Consider the following 17,591-nt stretch of genomic DNA (forward strand, 5'->3'; position numbering starts at 1 on the left):
TATTCTGCGCAGATTTGATGCGCAGGATTTTCTGCTGCAGATTCCAATGTAAACTATTTGACTGAACACGGCTTGAAATTCTGTGCATGAAATTTGTGCAGAATACTGTAACTGTGAATAGACCCTAAAACCGCTTTGACAATGTATACTCACCCGGAGGAGATCTAGCATTCAGGCACATTTAGTCTCGGTAGATCTCCTCCAGAACACCGCCCCTGCTTAACATGCTCTGGCTGGAGAGAAATAAAGAGCTCTGAGAACTTTCTTCTACGAATTATGAGCACACTGGATGATTATACATTGTGAAAGCTATTTCATATGCATTTTCTAGAAACTAAAGATAAGAAAATGTGCAGATTTATTTTGTATGACATGCGCTTGTTTCAGTTGATTGTGGGAGTTGTGGAGCCTCTGTTTTTTGCATACCTATTAACCCCCAGTTGTGCATTGATGTGTCACACCTACTGAATTGTGGCCAGTTATCTGTATAACAGATCTATGCATAGGTCTCTACTCGTGGCCTTCTTCATATTGCTGTTCTAGTTAATTTCCTGCTGTGGTCTATTCAGCCTCATTTAGCGGACACAAAAAATATTTTTAAAGAATCTTCCTCCGTTAACCTATTGAGAACTCTGGCCCCCTAGTCAAAATCTACATTTCTGCACACTTTTTGCTCTATATTGTTTAAATGCTCTTTTGCAAAAATGCAATTGACAACATCCATTTTTATCATTACTTTCATGCTGCCTGATCCACAAGCCATTAAAATGGTTCCAGGTGGATTCTGCCTGCCCTGTTAGTCTTGATCTCTCCTTATACCCAAACAGGTAGAGTTAAGGTTAGGGTGCATGCACACCACGTTTTTGCTATACAGTTCCCGTATACGGTTTCAAGTTAAAAACCGTATGGAACTGTATAGAAAACTGTATGCATTGACTTAACATTTTAAACTGTATGTCAAACGCATCATCCGGTTTAGTCTGTTTTGTCATTTTTTTTACCCGTACCCAAAACCCTAGTTTACCACGTTTTTTTTTTTTTTTTTGTCCGGGTGAAAAACTGTATTAAACCGTATACGTTTGTTTTTTTTAACATGGGTGTCAATGGGAACCGTACAGAACTGTATGTGCATCCGGTTCCATCCGGTTTTCACCATACGGTTTTTGACTTTGCACAGTTTTTTTTTCTTGGAATTTCAATGAAACAAGTGAAACTTTATTCAAAATAGAGTGAAAAGTTAAAAATGTATTTTTTAAGTTTTTTTTTCTTAAAAAAGGATGCAACCGGACACCATTTTTCAAACTGTATACGGTTTTCAACCTTATATGGGTTAAAATTTGTACAGACCTTTTGATACAGTTTAGTCAGGTTTTGAGGAATCAGTTTTTCCTCAAAAACCTGATACGGGAACTATATAGCAAAAACATGGTGTGCATGCAGCCTTAGGAATGTCTGGTTGCTTCCGTTTTTTAAGAATAAAAACTTAGACGTTTTTAACTTTTCACTCCATTTTGAATAAAGTTTCAGTTGTTTGATTGACATTCCAAGAAAAAAACTGTGCAAAGTCAAAAACCGGATGGAACTGTACGCACATACAGTTCTGTACAGTTCCCATTGACTGCCATGTTAAAAAAAAATAAAAAAACGTATACGGTTTAATACAGTTTTTCACCCGGACCAAAAAACGTGGTAGACTACAGTTTTGGGTACGGGTAAAAAACCGTACACAACCGTATAAGACGCAAAACGGACTTAACCGGATGATGCGTTTGACATACGGTTTACAATGTTAAGTCAATGCATACGGTTTTCTATACAGTTCCATACGGTTTTTAACTTGAAACCGTATACGGGAACTATATAGCAAAAACGTGGTGTGCATGCACCCTTAGTGGAGGAGAAGCCACCAGGGAATCCCCAATGACTCGTGATGGAAGTCATGACGGCTTTCCTTAACCCCTTAAGGACCAGGGTTTTTTCCGTTTTTGCACTTTCATTTTTTCCTCCTTACCTTTCAAAAATCATAACTCTTTCAATTTTGCACCTAAAAATCCATATGTCTTATTTTTTGCGCCACCAATTCTACTTTGTAATTACATCAGTCATTTTCCCCAAAAATCAACAACAAGACGGAAAAAAAAAATTGTGCAACAAAATTGAAGAAAAAACACAATTTTGCAACTTTTGGGGGCTTTCTATGCAGTACATTTTTCGGCAAAAATGGCATCTCTTTATTCTGTAGGTCCATACGATTAAAATGACACCTTATCTTTATTCTGTAGGTCCATACGATTAAAATGATACCCTACTTATATAGGTTTGATTTTGTCGCACTTCGGGAAAAAATCATAACTACATGCAGGAAAATTTATACGTTTAAAATTGTCATCTTCTGACCCCTATAACTTTTTTTTTATTTTTCCGCATATGGGGCAGTATGAGGGCTAATTTTTTCGCCGTGATATGAAGTTTTTACGGGTACTATTTTTGTATTGATCGGACTTTTTGATCGCTTTTTATTCATTTTTACCTGCTATAAAAGATACACTATTTTGGACTTTGGAATTTTTTTGCGCGTACTCCATTGACCGTGCGGCTTACTTAATGGTATATAGTTATAATTCGGACATTTCCACACGTGGCGATACCACATGTTTATTTTTATTTACACAGTTTGTTTTTTTTTAAATGGGAAAAGTGGGGTGATTCAAACTTTTTTTTAGGGAAAGGGTTAAATGAACTTTATTCACTTTTTTTTTGCTATGCTATAGCTCCCATAGGAGGCTATAACATTGCACACACTGTTCTTTTACATTGATCAATGGTTTCTCATAGGAAACCATTGATCGATGATTCTGCCGCTTGACTGCTCATGCCTGGATCTCAGGCACTGAGCATTCATTTGGTGATCGGACACCAGGAGGCAGGTAAGTGGACCCTCCTGCTCAGGGCCTCCATTAGGGGGTACAACCAGTACCCCAGTAAGGGGCCCAGACCTCCAGGGGGGCCCGACTGGGCCCAAACACGAGTGACTCACTCACTGACTGCTGCGGGGTGTCACTATACACTGACTGACTAACCGTACTCTGTACAAGCAGTCAGTCAGTCACACCAGAGAGGGGGCCCGCTGCTATCATCACATTCCTTTTTTTTTTTTTTTTTTTTTTTTTTTTTTTTTACTTCTGAGGCACGACCAGCTCATCCCAGCGAGGGTATGGCTGTTGGGGGCTGGAGCTAGAGGAAGCGCCGTCCATAGAGCAGCACACTGCTCACACTGGCTGCAGCTGGTAAGAGACGTGCCTGCGCATGGCCTTCTGTTACCGGCAGGCCAGTGACGACTGCCCACGTGTCTCACACCTCCTCTCCCTGCCCAGCGCCTGCAATAGAGGAGCAGAGTCGATTACACTGCATGCAGGTATTAACTTATATGGGGGCTGTGTATTTGTGCTGTGTGTGGGGGCTGTGTATGGCGGCTGTGTATGGGGGCTGTGTATGGGGGCTGTGTATGGGGGCTGTGTATGGGGGCTGTGTATGGGGGCTGTGTATGGGGGCTGTGTATGTGTGTGTATAGAGGCTATGTATGTACAGTATATGGGGGCTGTGTGTGTGTATGGGGGCAGTGTATGTGTATATGGGGGCAGTGTATGTGTATATGGGGGCTGTGTGTGTGTATAAGGGGGCTGTGTATGTATGTATGTATGTATGTATGGGGGCTGTGTATATGGGAGCTGTGTATGTGTATAAGGGGGCAGTGTATGGGCGTATGGAGGCTGTGTGTGTATATATGGGCAGTGAATATGTATATTGGGGCGGAGTATATGTATATGAGGGCTGTGTGTGTATGGGGCTGTGTATGTGTATTTGGGGGCAGTGTATGTGTATATTGGGGCGGTGTATATGTATATGGGGGCTGTGTGTGTGGATGGGGCAGTGTGTGTATATGGGGGCTGTGTATGTGTATAAGGGGGCAGTGTATGTGTGTATGGAGGCTGTGTGTGTATATAGGGGCAGTGTATGTGTGTATGGAGGATCTGTGTGTATATAGGGGCAGTGTGTGTGTATGTGTATATTGGGGCGGTGTATATGTATATGGGGGCAGTGTGTGTATATGGGGGCAGTGTGTGTATATTGGGGCGGTGTATATGTATATGGGGGCAGTGTGTGTATATGGGGGCAGTGTGTGTATATGGGGGCTGTGTGTGTATATGGGGCCTGTGTGTGTGTATATGGGGGCTGTGTGTGTGTATATGGGGGCTGTGTATGTGTGTATGGAGTCTGTGTGTGTGTGTGTATATAGGGGCAGTGTATGTGTGTATGATGGCTGTGTGTGTATATAGGGGCTGTGTATGTGTATAAGGGGGCAGTGTATGTGTGTATGGAGTCTGTGTGTGTGTGTATATAGGGGCAGTGTATGTGTGTATGATGGCTGTGTGTCTATATAGGGGCAGTGTATATGTGTATAGGGCTGTGTATGTGTGTATATGGGGGCTGTGTGTGTGTGTATATGGGGTTCTGTGTATGTATATAGGGGCAGTGTGTGTGTATGGAGGCTCTGTGTGTATATAGGGGCAGTGTGTGTGTATGTATATGGGGGCTGTGTGTGTATATGGGGGCTGTGTGTGTATATTGGGGCTGTGTATGTGTGTATGGAGTCTGTGTGTGTGTATATAGGGGCAGTGTATGTGTGTATGATGGCTGTGTGTCTATATAGGGGCAGTGTATGTGTATAGGGCAGTGTATATGTGTATAGGGCTGTGTATGTGTGTATATGGGGTTCTGTGTATGTGTTTAGGGGCTGTGTATGTGGGGGGGGGGGGCTGTGTATGGGTTTATAAGGGATGTGTATGTAGGGTTGCAACCCGCAGGTTTTTCTCATTTGGTCAAATTAAAATGCATAGTATGGTAAGGTCGGGTAAGATATTGTTAGAGGTAATTAAATCAATCAATCAATTAAAACAGGGTCAGAAGGTCTGATCCTGTGCCTTATGTCGAGGCTGTGTATGTGTAAATTGGGGGAAGGGGGCCCAGGCCTTCACCTGTGTAAGGGGCCCCGACATTTCTGATGGCAGCCCTGCTCCTGCTGTCCTACAGCTGTTCAGGATGCTGCGATTTCACGGCAGTGATCCCGAACAGCCGCTGAGCTAGCTAACCGGGGGTAGTTTAGTTTCACTTTAGACACAACGATCAACTTTGAACGCTGCGTCTAAAGAGTTAATAGCTCGCGGCACCGCGATCAGTGCCGGTGTGATTAGAGGCCTGTCCCGACATGCCGTGGCCCCGCGTTATAGAACGGGATCGGACTCGGGGCGTACAGGTATGCCCTTGGTCCTTAAGGGGTTAAAGTTGTAGCAAAGTTAATCTTCATATAGAGATGAGCAAATTATTAAATGCAGATTTTCCCTGATCAACTGTAGCTGAAGCATTTAAATCACCTGCCCAATATTGTATACTATGTAGAGCTCTGCCTGGGACTGGTTTTTCAATCCCACTCCCGGTGACTTTTTTGACCAATCCCGCCCGCTCTCACTAAAATGTTTGTCCAATCCCGCCCGCTCCCGCTAACATAGGAATGTACATACACTAGAGTGCAATGCTCCGAGGTGTGTGTAGTACATTCCTATACGTGGGGAGTATGTGTATGTGCAGAGCATTGCACTCTAGTGTCTGTACAGATGTGAATAGCAGTGAATGTGCAGACTCAGAGGCCCGAAGTCACTGACCAATGTAATGCTCTGCACATACCTGCCCTATGGGGATGTATGAGGACAAATTTTTTGCGCTGTGGTCTGTACTTTTTATCTGTACCATTTTTGTTTTAATGGGACTTTTAGATCGCTTTTAATTTTTTTTATAGCATATGAAGTGACCAAAAAAACGCAATTTTGGCCTTTAGTATTTTTTACGTGTATACGATCGACCGTGCAATTTAATTAACATTATTTTTTAATAGTTCTGACATTAACACACGTGGCAATACCACATACTTTTTTTTCTTATTTATTTTTTACATTATTTTAGTTAAAAAATGGGAAAGAGGGGGGGGGATTCAAGCTTTTGCATTAGGGAAGGGGTAAATGGGAAGGAGTTAAAAAAAAAAAAAAAAAGTCACACTTTATTACACTTTTTTTTACTTTTTGTTATAGGGTATGTGCAAACTGAAGAGCACTGCACCCTAGGGTGCAATGCTCTGCAGTCTGCACATACCCCCATGTGTATAGCAGTGTGTGTGTGTACATTCCTACACATGGGAGGGTATGTGCAGACTGCAGAGCATTGCACCGAAAGGTCTGTAAAAGACACTAGAGTGCACTGCTCTTTCTGAAGTCTTCTCTGCACATACGTGTGTGTATAGCAGTGCAGAGCAGACTGCAGACACAGATGCGAGGATCGCCGACTGCCGGGGCCGCAGCATAGCACACAGTGTGTGCTCCAGAAGATTTTCATTTTTACCTTGTGAAAGGGGCGGGCAGCGGCGCTAGCGGCTGACTATTGCATTCCAGGGCAGGCTGACCCTACGGTGCAATGCTCTGCAGTCTGCACATACCCCCATGTGTATAGCCGTGTGTATGTACATTCCTATACAGGTGGGGTATGTGCAGGGCATTGCACCCTTGTTTGAAGTAAAGACTATGGTGCAATGCTCTGCTTATACCCCCAACTGTATAGGAATTTACACACACACTGCTATACACGTGGGAGGGTATGTGCAGACTGCAGAGCATTGCACCCAAAGGTCTGTAAAAGACACTAGAGTGCAATGCCCTGTCTACAGTCTACTCTGCACATAGGTGTGTGTATAGCAGTGCAGAGCAGACTGCAGACACAGATGGGAGGATCGCCGACTGCCGGGGCCGCAGCATAGCGCACAGCGAGTGTGTACTCTAGAAGATTTTCATTTTTACCTTGTGAAAGGGGCGGGCGGCGGTGCTAGCGGCTGACGATTGCAGTCCAGGGCAGGCTGAGCGGGTAAATGAATGGCGGTGTGAGGTGGAAATTTGGCCGGCACTGCGGCGTCGGGAGGAGACAGTTAGGAGGAGCAGCAGCCCCATCCTGGTGACTGATTGGGGAATGTACTCCGAGGTTGGGGCAGCCACCGAGTCTGAGGCTGCTGCGGGACTTGTGGAACCCGCAGGCATAGCGCCTGACCGCCCGGTCGCAGCAGCCTCCAGACCACTATTGCCGTATATGAAGAATTCGGATCGTGGAACCAAAAAAAAAAACTGTATTCGCTATGAACCGGTATACTGCCCAGCACTAGTCTGAACGCGGGGGTCCCACCGCTGGGGACCCCCGCAATCTGTCATGCAGTCGTGACATCACGATACTCTGGCCCCATAGTCGTGAGGCTTCAGACTCGGAGCCTCCAGCGCTGGTGTGCAGCTCACACAGGTGGGTGCTGCATGAGAGATTGTGGTGGGACCCCTGCGATCTGATATCTTATAACCTATCCTTTGGATAGGGGATAAGATATTTTGGGTCCGGAGTACCCCTTTAAAAAGGGGTGACCTTTTCTACCCTGTCTGTCTTAGTAAATACTTGAATTCCCCATGAAATAACGATTATTGAATGTTTCTTATAGCTGTGTGTTATGCTTAAATTTATGACTAAATGTTACAAGGGTGTTATGTTGAGGGGGTGCTTTTTTTTTACAAACAGTATAGGGCACATCCCCAATAAAAATAACAGAGAATTATTCTAGAATTTTTATTTCATGAGGAATACACATAATTACTTAAAAAAAAAAAAAAAAAGTCACAGGTCTACTCATTTGGGAGGTAAAGCCCAACCTGGATGAGACTTGGTTTTCTAGCACATCCCACAGATGCTCGGTCATGTTAAGATTAGAGGCTGAGCCTTTAACCGTTCTTGAACAATTTTTACAAGGTGGCTGGAATGCATAAGGTTTCCCAACAAAATATTATATTGCCCACAGAGTAACCCTAAGGACCTTTCACATTGCCGTTATGCCCCGTCTGAAAACGTCATTTTCCGGACAGGGCACAACGGGCAACAATGGTTCCCGTCAGATTCCATTTACTATTATGGGGTCCGTCGGGCGCCGTCGTTTTTGAACTGGAGTAGTGGGAGAAAAAGATGTCGCATGCAGTATTTTTTTCCTCCCTCTATTCTCCCCTGGTTCCCTAATGTGCGTTGCACTGCTGTGTCACAACAGCACTGTGAAAGAGGCCTAACTCTGTCAGGTTGCCTTGTTACCGTTGTACATGCCCCTGCCCCTACCATTGATGTAAAAGAAAACAGCATGATTCGTTATACCAGGACACTTTTTCCATTGCTCCATGGTCCAGTTCTGATGCACATTTGCCCAGATTTATCAAACTGTGTGAGAGAAAAACTAGAGAGATTTTCCCACAGCAACCAATCATAGCTGATATAATGAGCTGAGGTAAAGCGAAAGCTGAACTGTGATTGGTTGTTGTGGGAAAACCACTCTAGTTTTTCTCTCACACAGTTTGATAAATCTGGGCCATTGTGTACACATTGTGGAGTGATCAGGGGTCAACTTTAAGAGCTGAATGTTTAATTCATGTCTAATAAAAAATAATATACAAAATAAAAATACTCTGTGATCAGGAACCTTTTTACCTATTTAACCCCTTAAGGACCCAGCCATTTTACACCTTAGGACCCGGCCATTTTTTGAACATCTGACCACTGTCACTTTAAACATTAATAACTCTGGAATGCTTTTAGTTATCATTCTGATTCCGAGATAGTTTTTTCGTGACATGTTCTACTTTAACATAGTGGTACATTTTTGTGGTAACTTGCATCCTTGGTGAAAAATCCCAAAATTTGATGAAAAATTTGAAAATTTTGCATTTTTCTAACTTTGAAGCTCTGCTTGTAAGGAAAATGGATATTCCAAATATTTTTTTCTTTTATTCACATATACAATATGTCTACTTTATGTTTGAATCATAAAATTGACGTGTTTTTACTTTTGGAACACACCAGAGGGCTTCAAAGTTCAGCAGCAATTTTCCGATTTTTCACAAAATTTTCAAACTCACTATTTTTCAGGGACCAGTTCAGGTTTGAAGTGGATTTGAAGGGTCTTCATATTAGAAATACCCCATAAAAGACCCCATTATAAAAACTGCACCCCCCAAAGTATTCAAAATAACATTCAGTCAGCATTTTAACCCTTTAGGTGTTTCACAGGAATAGCAGCAAAGTGAAGGAGAAAATTCACAATCTTCATTTTTTACACTCGCATTTTCTTGTAAAAGGAGAAAATGTATACTTGTATTTGTAGCCCAATTTCTCTCGAGTAAGCACATGCCTCATATGTCTATGTAAAGTGTTCGGCGGGCGCAGTAGAGGGCTCAGAAGCGAAGGAGTGACAAGGGGATTTTGAAGAGTATGTTTTTCAGAAATGGTTTTTGGGGGGCATGTTGCATTTAGGAAGCCCCTATGGTGCCAGAACAGCAAAAAAAAAAACACATGCCATACCATTTTGGAAACTAGACCCCTTGAGGAACGTAACAAGGAATTAAGTGAGCCTTAATACCCCACAGGTGTTTCACGACTTTTGCATATGTAAAAAAAAAAAACATTTTTTTCACTAAAATGTGTTTCCCCCCAAATTTCGCATTTTTGCAAGGGTTAATAGCAGAAAATACCCCCCAAAATTTGTAACCCCATCTCTTCTGTGTATGGAAGTACCCCATAAGTTGACCTGAAGTGCACTACGGGCGAACTACAATTCTCAGAAGAGATGGAGTCATATTTGGCTTTTTGAGAGCAAATTTTGCTCGGGGGGCATGTCACATTTAGGAAGCCCCTATGGTGCCAGGACAGCAAAATAACCCCCACATGGCCTACCATTTTGGAAACTAGACCCTTTGAGGAACATAACAAGGGGTACAGTGAGCATTTACCCCCACTGGTGTCTGTCAGATCTTTGGAACAGTGGGCTGTACAAAATTTTTTATTTGCACAGCCCATTGTTCCAAAGATCTGTCAGACACCAGTGGGGTGTAAATTCTCACTGCACCCCTCATTACATTCCGTGAGGGGTGTAGTTTCCAAAATGAGGTCACGTGGGGTTTTGTTTTTTTGAGTTTGTCAAAACCGCTGTAACAATCAGCCACCCCTGTGCAAATCACCTCAAATGTACATGGTGCACTCTCCCTTCTGGGCCTTGTTGTGCGCCCCCAGAGCACTCTGCGCCCACATATGGGGTATCTCCGTAGTTGGGAGAAACTGCATTACAAATTTTGGGGGGCTTTTTTCCCTTTTACCTCTTGTCAAAATGAAAAGTATAGGGCAACACCAGCATGTTAGTGTAAAAAGCTTTTTTTTTTTTTACACTAACATGCTGGTGTAGACCCCAACTTCCCCTTTTCATAAGGGGTGAAAGGAGAAAAAGCCCCCCAAAATTTGTTAGGCAATTTCTCCCGAGTACGGCGATACCCCATATGTGGCCCTAAACTGTTGCCTTGAAATACGACAGGGCTCCGAAGTGAGAGTGCCATGCGCATTTGAGGCCTGAATTAGGGATTTGCATAGGGGTGGACATAGGGGTATTCTACGCCAGCAATTCCCACACAGGGTGCCTCCAGCTGTTGCAAAACTCCCAGCATGCTTGGACAGTCAACGGCTGTCCGGCAATACTGGGAGTTGTTGTTTTGCAACAGCTGGAGGCTCCATTTTGGAAACAGTGGCGTACCAGACGTTTTTCATTTTTATTGGGGAGGGGGGCTGTGTAGGGGTATGTGTATATGTAGTGTTTTTTACTTATTTTATTTTGTGTTAGTGTGTAGTGTAGTGTTTTTAGGGTACAGTCACACGGGCGGGGGATTACAGCGAGTTTCCCGCTGCAAGTTTGAGCTGCCGCGCAAAATTTGCTGCATCGCAAACTTGCAGCCTGATACTCACTGTAAGCCCCCTGCCCATGTGAATGTACCCTGTACATTCACAGGGGGGGGGGGGGGGGAACCTCCAGCTGTTGCAAAACTACAACTCCCAGCATGCACGGTCTATCTGTGCATGCTGGTAGTTATAGTTTTGCAACAGCTGGAGGCACACGGGTTGGGAAACACTGAGTTAGGAAACGACAATGTTTCCCAACCAGTGTGCCTCCAGTTGTTGCAAAACCACAACTCCCAGCATACCCAGACAGCCGAAGGGCATATTGGGAGTAGTGGTTACGCAACAGCTGGAGGAGAACAGTTGGGCCAGATGTTACAGAATTACAACTCCCAGCATGCCTGGACAGTAAGGGCATGCTGAGGATGTGTAGTTTTGCAACATCTGGAAGGGCACAGTGGTCTCCAAACTGTGGACCTCCAGATGTTGCAAAACTGCAACTCCCAGCATGCCCAGACGCCAAGGGCTGTCTGGGCATGCTGGGAGTTGTAGTATACAGGGTCCCATTACAGCAATGCATGTCGCTTTACAGCAATGCACCTCGCTCCTATACTTAAACATGGTCCTGGCTGTCTGTGACAGCCGGGATCATGCAAAATTACCGGGCGGTCTGGTCCCAGAGACCCGATCAGCCCGGTATCGCCGCAGATCGCAGGGGCGATTTGCGGCGATCGCCGACATGGGGGGCCTACATGGTACCCCTTGGCTTTGCCCAGGATGCCTGCTGAAGCATTTCAGCAGGCATCCGCTTCCGATCTCTGCCTGGGGCGCGGCAGACACCGGAGAAACACCAGGACGTACTAGTACGTCCTGGGTCCTTAATACCCAGGGTGCCAGGACGTTCAAGTACGTCCTGGGTCCTTAAGGGGTTAAGGTGGGTACTCCAGCCCTTAGATATCTTATCCCCTATCCAAAGGGTCACGACTACGGGGTTGGAGTATTGTGATGTCACGACTCCGCCCACTTGTGACGTCACATCCCACCCCCTCAACGCAAGCCTTTGGGGGGGGGGGGGGGCGTGACGGCCCCGTATTCGTGACTCCTCAGACACGGAGCGATCATCACTCTGTGCAGTGGACACAGGTGGGTGCTGCATGACAGATTGCGGGGGTCTTCATTGGTGGGACCCCCGAGATCAGACATCTTATACCCTATCCTTTGGATAGGGGATAAGATGTCTTAGGGCAGGAGTACCCTTTTAACTTTGCAAAATGGTTCATGGTCCATAGTCCCACAGTCTACAAGAATTTGGGAAGTACACACCAAGGAATATGTTCTAGAATATGCTAAATTCTTTAGTGTGCGTTGTCATAGTAAGAACAAAAAGCTTGGCTTTACTGTCCTGTAAATACCAGCGGTTGTTGAAGGATTACTGTTCACGTTTTCTTGTGGTCGTTATTTATTGCACATTTCTTAGAATTCACTGTGTTGTAACCGTTCTAGGGAGATTCTAAGTAATCTCTGTATGTAGTGCAGTAGGAGTTTCTAGAAATGTCTCCTGCCTAATACAATGACTGCTGTTTACTTGATGCAAAGTGCATTTTTATTACCATGGAATGCTTTCCTTAGAGAACATTGAGCAGAGTATAATAAAGTGACCTCTTAAATAAATGAATTGTCCTATAAAGTGGGATTCTAGTTAAGGTCTAACAAATTATATATAAGTTGCTATCCCATTAAGGGATGCTTGCATGATATTTAATATTTTTGGCATTTGTTGTTTGGCCATGGACTTGATAGTCTAGGCAGCAACTAAAGTAGTCTGAAACGACTCTCCTGTCTCATCACTACCTCAGGCTGTGTCGGTCCACTTTGCTTTACACTGCAGCTTTTTTGCTCACATTAGCAGCTGTGTATAAGCACAAGGAGGGGCATTCATCAATATTTTACTAGTATATGTTCTATTATATATGTGAAAAGTTGCCTAAGAATATACCTTCCTGCACCAAATTCACCAAAGGTCGCACGCCACTTGATGAATTAACCGGCTCCTACGCCCATGCTACTCGTTTAGACTGCTTTCCTGGGCTGAAGTGACATGGTGTGATTTTGTGTGTAAATCACGGTGCTGCAACTTTTTAAAAACTTTTTTGAGACTTTCAGAGAAAAGTCACAGATAATGAATCAGTGCCCACTGCATAAAACTAGTCTAAAGCACTGCAAATGGTAGTTCCCTTTCAGATATGATTTATAGAAAAAGTAATCGCATGTTATGACTATTTTATGAGATTGTATCGATGAGGGATCGGGTTACCGCTGCCCATAGAAGTCTACACAGAGAGGATGAGGGAGTAGAAGTTAGCAGCAGAGAAAGAGACACAGAGCTGCTGATAGCTCTAGTAAGTGTTCTATCCCACTCCAGTTCTCAAAGCACAACTTGCACTACTCAGTACTGCTTAATAATGTTCTCCATGCTGCTGTTGCTTCTGAGGATATACTACAGACATATAGGGGAGCATGATTTCCGTGTGTGTGCAGTGTATTGGAGCTGATGTATTAGCTAGTCCATTGATTAAATGAGCCTGCACAGGAGTAAACTGGTGAAAAGGCCATATACAGAACAAGTTATATAATGACCACAACATATCCTGAAAGGTTACCTGTAAGTACAGATGCTTTTTAAAGAGGTACTCCGCCCCTAGACCTCTTAGCTCTGTGCACCAGATGACAGGGGGTGCTGCAGGAGAGATCGCGGGAGTTCCCAGCGGTGGGACTCCCGTGATCAGACATCTTATCCCTAACCTTTGGATAGGGGATAAGATGTCTAGGGGCAGAGTACCCCTTTAAGGCTACAGTCACTCTGCAGAATTGGTGCTTGTAATTCCACTTAGAGATTGCGCTCGGATATTCTGGTACAGCAGAATCCCATTGCTGTCAATGGGATTCTGCTGCACAGTGCAGACTGATCCTGCTCATTCTTTCAGCGAAATACATTGCCGTCTATGGGGACTATATTGTCCTAGCTCAGACTTATTCATGGGGCACTTGCCGCTCTTGGAATCTCCAGCTAAATATTCTGCAGTATGAACCCTGCCTAATTCAGCCACTTCACCTGACTAATCCTACTAGTAACTATTATCGGATGGCGCTCTTACTTCTCTTCACATGGATAACAGTGATTGGTGTGGGCTGGGACATGTGCTTGAACACGGGGAAGACTAGTGATCTGACACTTTCACTCGACAATGCCGACACACAATCTAGTGCAAGGAAATAAATTGTGTTTGGGAGAAGGAACCAATTGAGGCACTTTTTCTGCAGGGCGGTGCACGTAACTTTTACATTGTACCCGTGTAGAGCTTCATTTAAAGCATTTACTGTAAGCAAACAAAACTTTTACAATGGCTGGCTCTAAATGGTGCACATATGTAGCTGGTGATGTGAAGAAGAGGCCTAGAAACACTGTGAGATGGTTCATTATGCATTTGAGTCTCTTCTTGTATAAGCAGTGCTCTAATACTTTCATGGGCTTGAACAAACATTGGTATTGAATAAAACTTTGATCAGTGGCAGACACTTCACCACAATTGCCTTTTAATTTCCTCTTCGTCTATACTGTGTCCATAGACATGTCTCTTTTATCCTCAAGGTCAAACTGGTTTCATTCAGAAACATTGTGTGCCATATTTGCGGTGTCAATAATATAATAATTCTAATGTGGAATGTACATAGTAACATGGCATAAAAAGCTGGAAGGAGACAGTTATTTGTCTAGCATTTACTCTTATCTTCTATCTACATTTTGATTTGATTTTTATCAGCAGTAGCTTTTGCCAATTGTCAAGGTTAAATGGGCACTGTCATTAAAACACATTTTTGCTATGGTACTCCTATGGTAAATAAAAAAAAAAAAAGATCTTTCTAATGTACTTTGTTTAATAAAAAAAAAAAATGAAAAAGTTTTCTATGTTTTATCTGTGCTTAAGAAAGCTGCTACTAGGTGTCTCCCTACTTGTCCAGAGCACATATGCCGCAACCCCCCCTCCCCCGCCACACCGCCTCACCGAAACTCTTGCCCAAACTTTCGACTCCTGCTGGCCTGGCAGAAGTCCAAAATCAGGAAATGCAGTCTGGAGTGCTGAGGGGTGTGTGTGCAGCCTTAGCCAATCATAGCTCATCTCACACACTGAACTGCTCTTGGCTGTGTGTAGCAGAGTGAGGGAGGAAATTCTCCCCTGTGTGGCAGATGATGTCACGCCTGCTGGGGAACGCCCCTTCCCAGTCTGTGAATGAGACTGAGCAGAAAATACAGAGCAATATCAAGGTAGAACACTAAAAAATAATAAAAATAAAGGCAGGGGGTGGTTTATCATGATGGGGGCAGTGAAATGGGAGGATTATAAAATTTAACCTGTTAAGGACCAAGGACGTACCGGTATGTCCTGAGTTCTTAACCTTTCTATAACGCGGGGCCATGGCGTGTCGGGCCCGGCCTCTAACAACGGCCGGTACCCGTAGCTAATAGCGCACAGCACTGATCACGGTGCCGCACGCTATTAACCCTTTAGACGCGGCGTTCAAAGTTGAACGCCGCGTCTAAAGTGAAAGTAAATCACTGCCGGGTAGCTCAGGGGGCTGTTCGTGATGTCCGTGGCGAAATCGCAGCATCCCGAACAGCTGTGGGACACGAGGAGGGTCTCCTACCTGCCTCCTGGTGTCCGATCGCCGAATGACTGCTCAGTGCCTGAGATCCAGGCATGAGCAGTCAAGTGGCAGAATCATCAATCAATGGTTTCCTATGAGAAACCACTGATCAATGTAAAAGATCAGTGTGTGCAGTGTTATAGCCCCCTATGGTAGCTATAACACTGCAAAAAAAAAAAGTGAATAAAGATCATTTAACCCCTCCCCTAATAAAAGTTAGAATCACCCCCCTTTTGCCATTAAAAAAAAAAAACAGTAAAAATAAACATGGGGTATCGCCGCGTGCGGAAATGTCCGAATTATAAAAAATATGTCCTTAATTAAACCGCACGGTCAATGGCGTACGCGCAAAAAAATCAAGTCCGATCAATACAAAAATGGTACCGCTAAAAACTTCAGATCACGGCACAAAAAAATTAGCCCTCATACTGTCCCATATGCAGAAAAATAAAAAAGTTATAGGGGTCAGAAGATGACAATTTTAAATGTATACATATTCCTGCATGTAGTTATGATTTTTTTCAGAAGTACGACAAAATCAAACCTATATAAGTAGGGTATCATTTTAATCGTATGGACCTACAGAATAATGATAAGGTGTCATTTTTACTGAAAAATGTACTGCGTAGAAACAGAAGCCACCAAAAGTTACAAAATGGCGTGTTTTTTTTTTTTTCCGTTTCGCCGTAGATTTTTGGGTAAAACGAATGATGTCATTACAAAGTAGAATTGGTGGCGCAAAAAATAAGCCATCATATGGATTTTTAGGTGCAAAATTGAGAGTTATGATTTTTTTAAAGGTAAGGAGGAAAAAAATGAAAGTGGAAAAACCCCTGGTCCTTAAGGGGTTAAACAAAATCATGAGAGGCACTTTTTATGTTCATGCAGAACGTACAACTTTATGGAGATGTTACACAATGACTATTTGGAAAGCTAGAGCAACATGGACAACATTTTTGCAATAATATAACTGCCCTTTTAATATTCCATCCCATGCGGCATCTTGCAGTTTTATAAAAATTATGTTGCGATAACTTCCTGCAGAGCTTTCACACGTTGCCCATTCTCTAAACCTTTGCAATGATTCAGTTTTGTGTGACACCCCTTTTTGTGAGCTATAAGGATCAGTTTAAACTCAGTAAACTTGTTTAAAAAATGACTACAACCTCCTAATAAAGTGTTTCCCAACCAGGGTGCCTCCAGCTGTGGCCAAACTACAACTCCCAGCATGCCCGGACAGCCTTTGGGCAGGCCTGTCCTGGCATGCTGGGAGTTGTAGTTTGGCCACAGCTGGAGGCCCCCTGGTTGGGAAACACTGTCCTAATCCATGTGCTTAGAATGCACGGACCCAATTTGCAGTTGCCGAAATTTCTCCAGTCAGTCTGCTACATGTGAATAAATTTGGTTGGCACCAGACTTCCCCATACGTAAATGTGCAGAAATTGCTTTATAGATCTTTTATATCTTTAGTTGTAACATGTGACTCCTGGACTCTCTGTTACAATAGGTTAACTCAATCACACCTAACATTTTTATTTATTTATTTTTTATTTTTATTTTAAAGGTAGTTGAACAATAATCTGTAATAATGAGTGTTTTTTCCTTACAGGTTTCCCAGTGGTCCCCAAGCCCGGGTAGCACTTTGCGTAAAATGTAGCAGTCTCATCTCCCTTATATGCCTTAGGATAGGAAGAGAAATGGTCCAGCAACATCTTGGCGATGCTCTCAGAATCTTCTTTGGTAACTTCACTGTACTGCAGGACATCCATGATCAGGTATATGTTAATACATTTACTTTAATGCAGCTTATACCCTGACCAATTGAAATTATGCTGTGTATTGCTTTCTATAGATGAACGGGGTTCTCTAGAATAAATGGTCCAAATGAGTTGACCTTAAATGGGCACTGTCAGATACAAAAACTATTCATATGTTGTAAAGCATGCAAAACCAATAGGTTTTGCAATTGATTTCATTAGAAAATTTTCAGTATTTCATACTGAAAAAGCCAGTCAAACAACTGCCCCCCCCCCTGCCTGCTTGGACACATACTA

The 17,591-nt window shown here is 43.5% G+C and overlaps 1 protein-coding gene across 2 annotated transcripts in view; it reads left to right on the forward strand.

Moving 5' to 3' along the window:
• WDR81 (WD repeat domain 81) overlaps positions 1-17,591 on the forward strand; it is a 76,642-nt gene that overhangs the window by 22,712 nt on the left and 36,339 nt on the right. For both annotated transcript variants that reach the window (XM_056558696.1, XM_056558695.1), the window contains one exon: positions 17,147-17,312. In XM_056558696.1, coding sequence (XP_056414671.1) covers positions 17,147-17,312 — 166 coding nt within the window. The remainder of the gene's footprint in view (positions 1-17,146; positions 17,313-17,591) is intronic.

This window comes from Hyla sarda, chromosome 2 (assembly GCF_029499605.1).
Source record: "Hyla sarda isolate aHylSar1 chromosome 2, aHylSar1.hap1, whole genome shotgun sequence".
Taxonomy (NCBI): Eukaryota; Metazoa; Chordata; class Amphibia; order Anura; family Hylidae; genus Hyla; species Hyla sarda.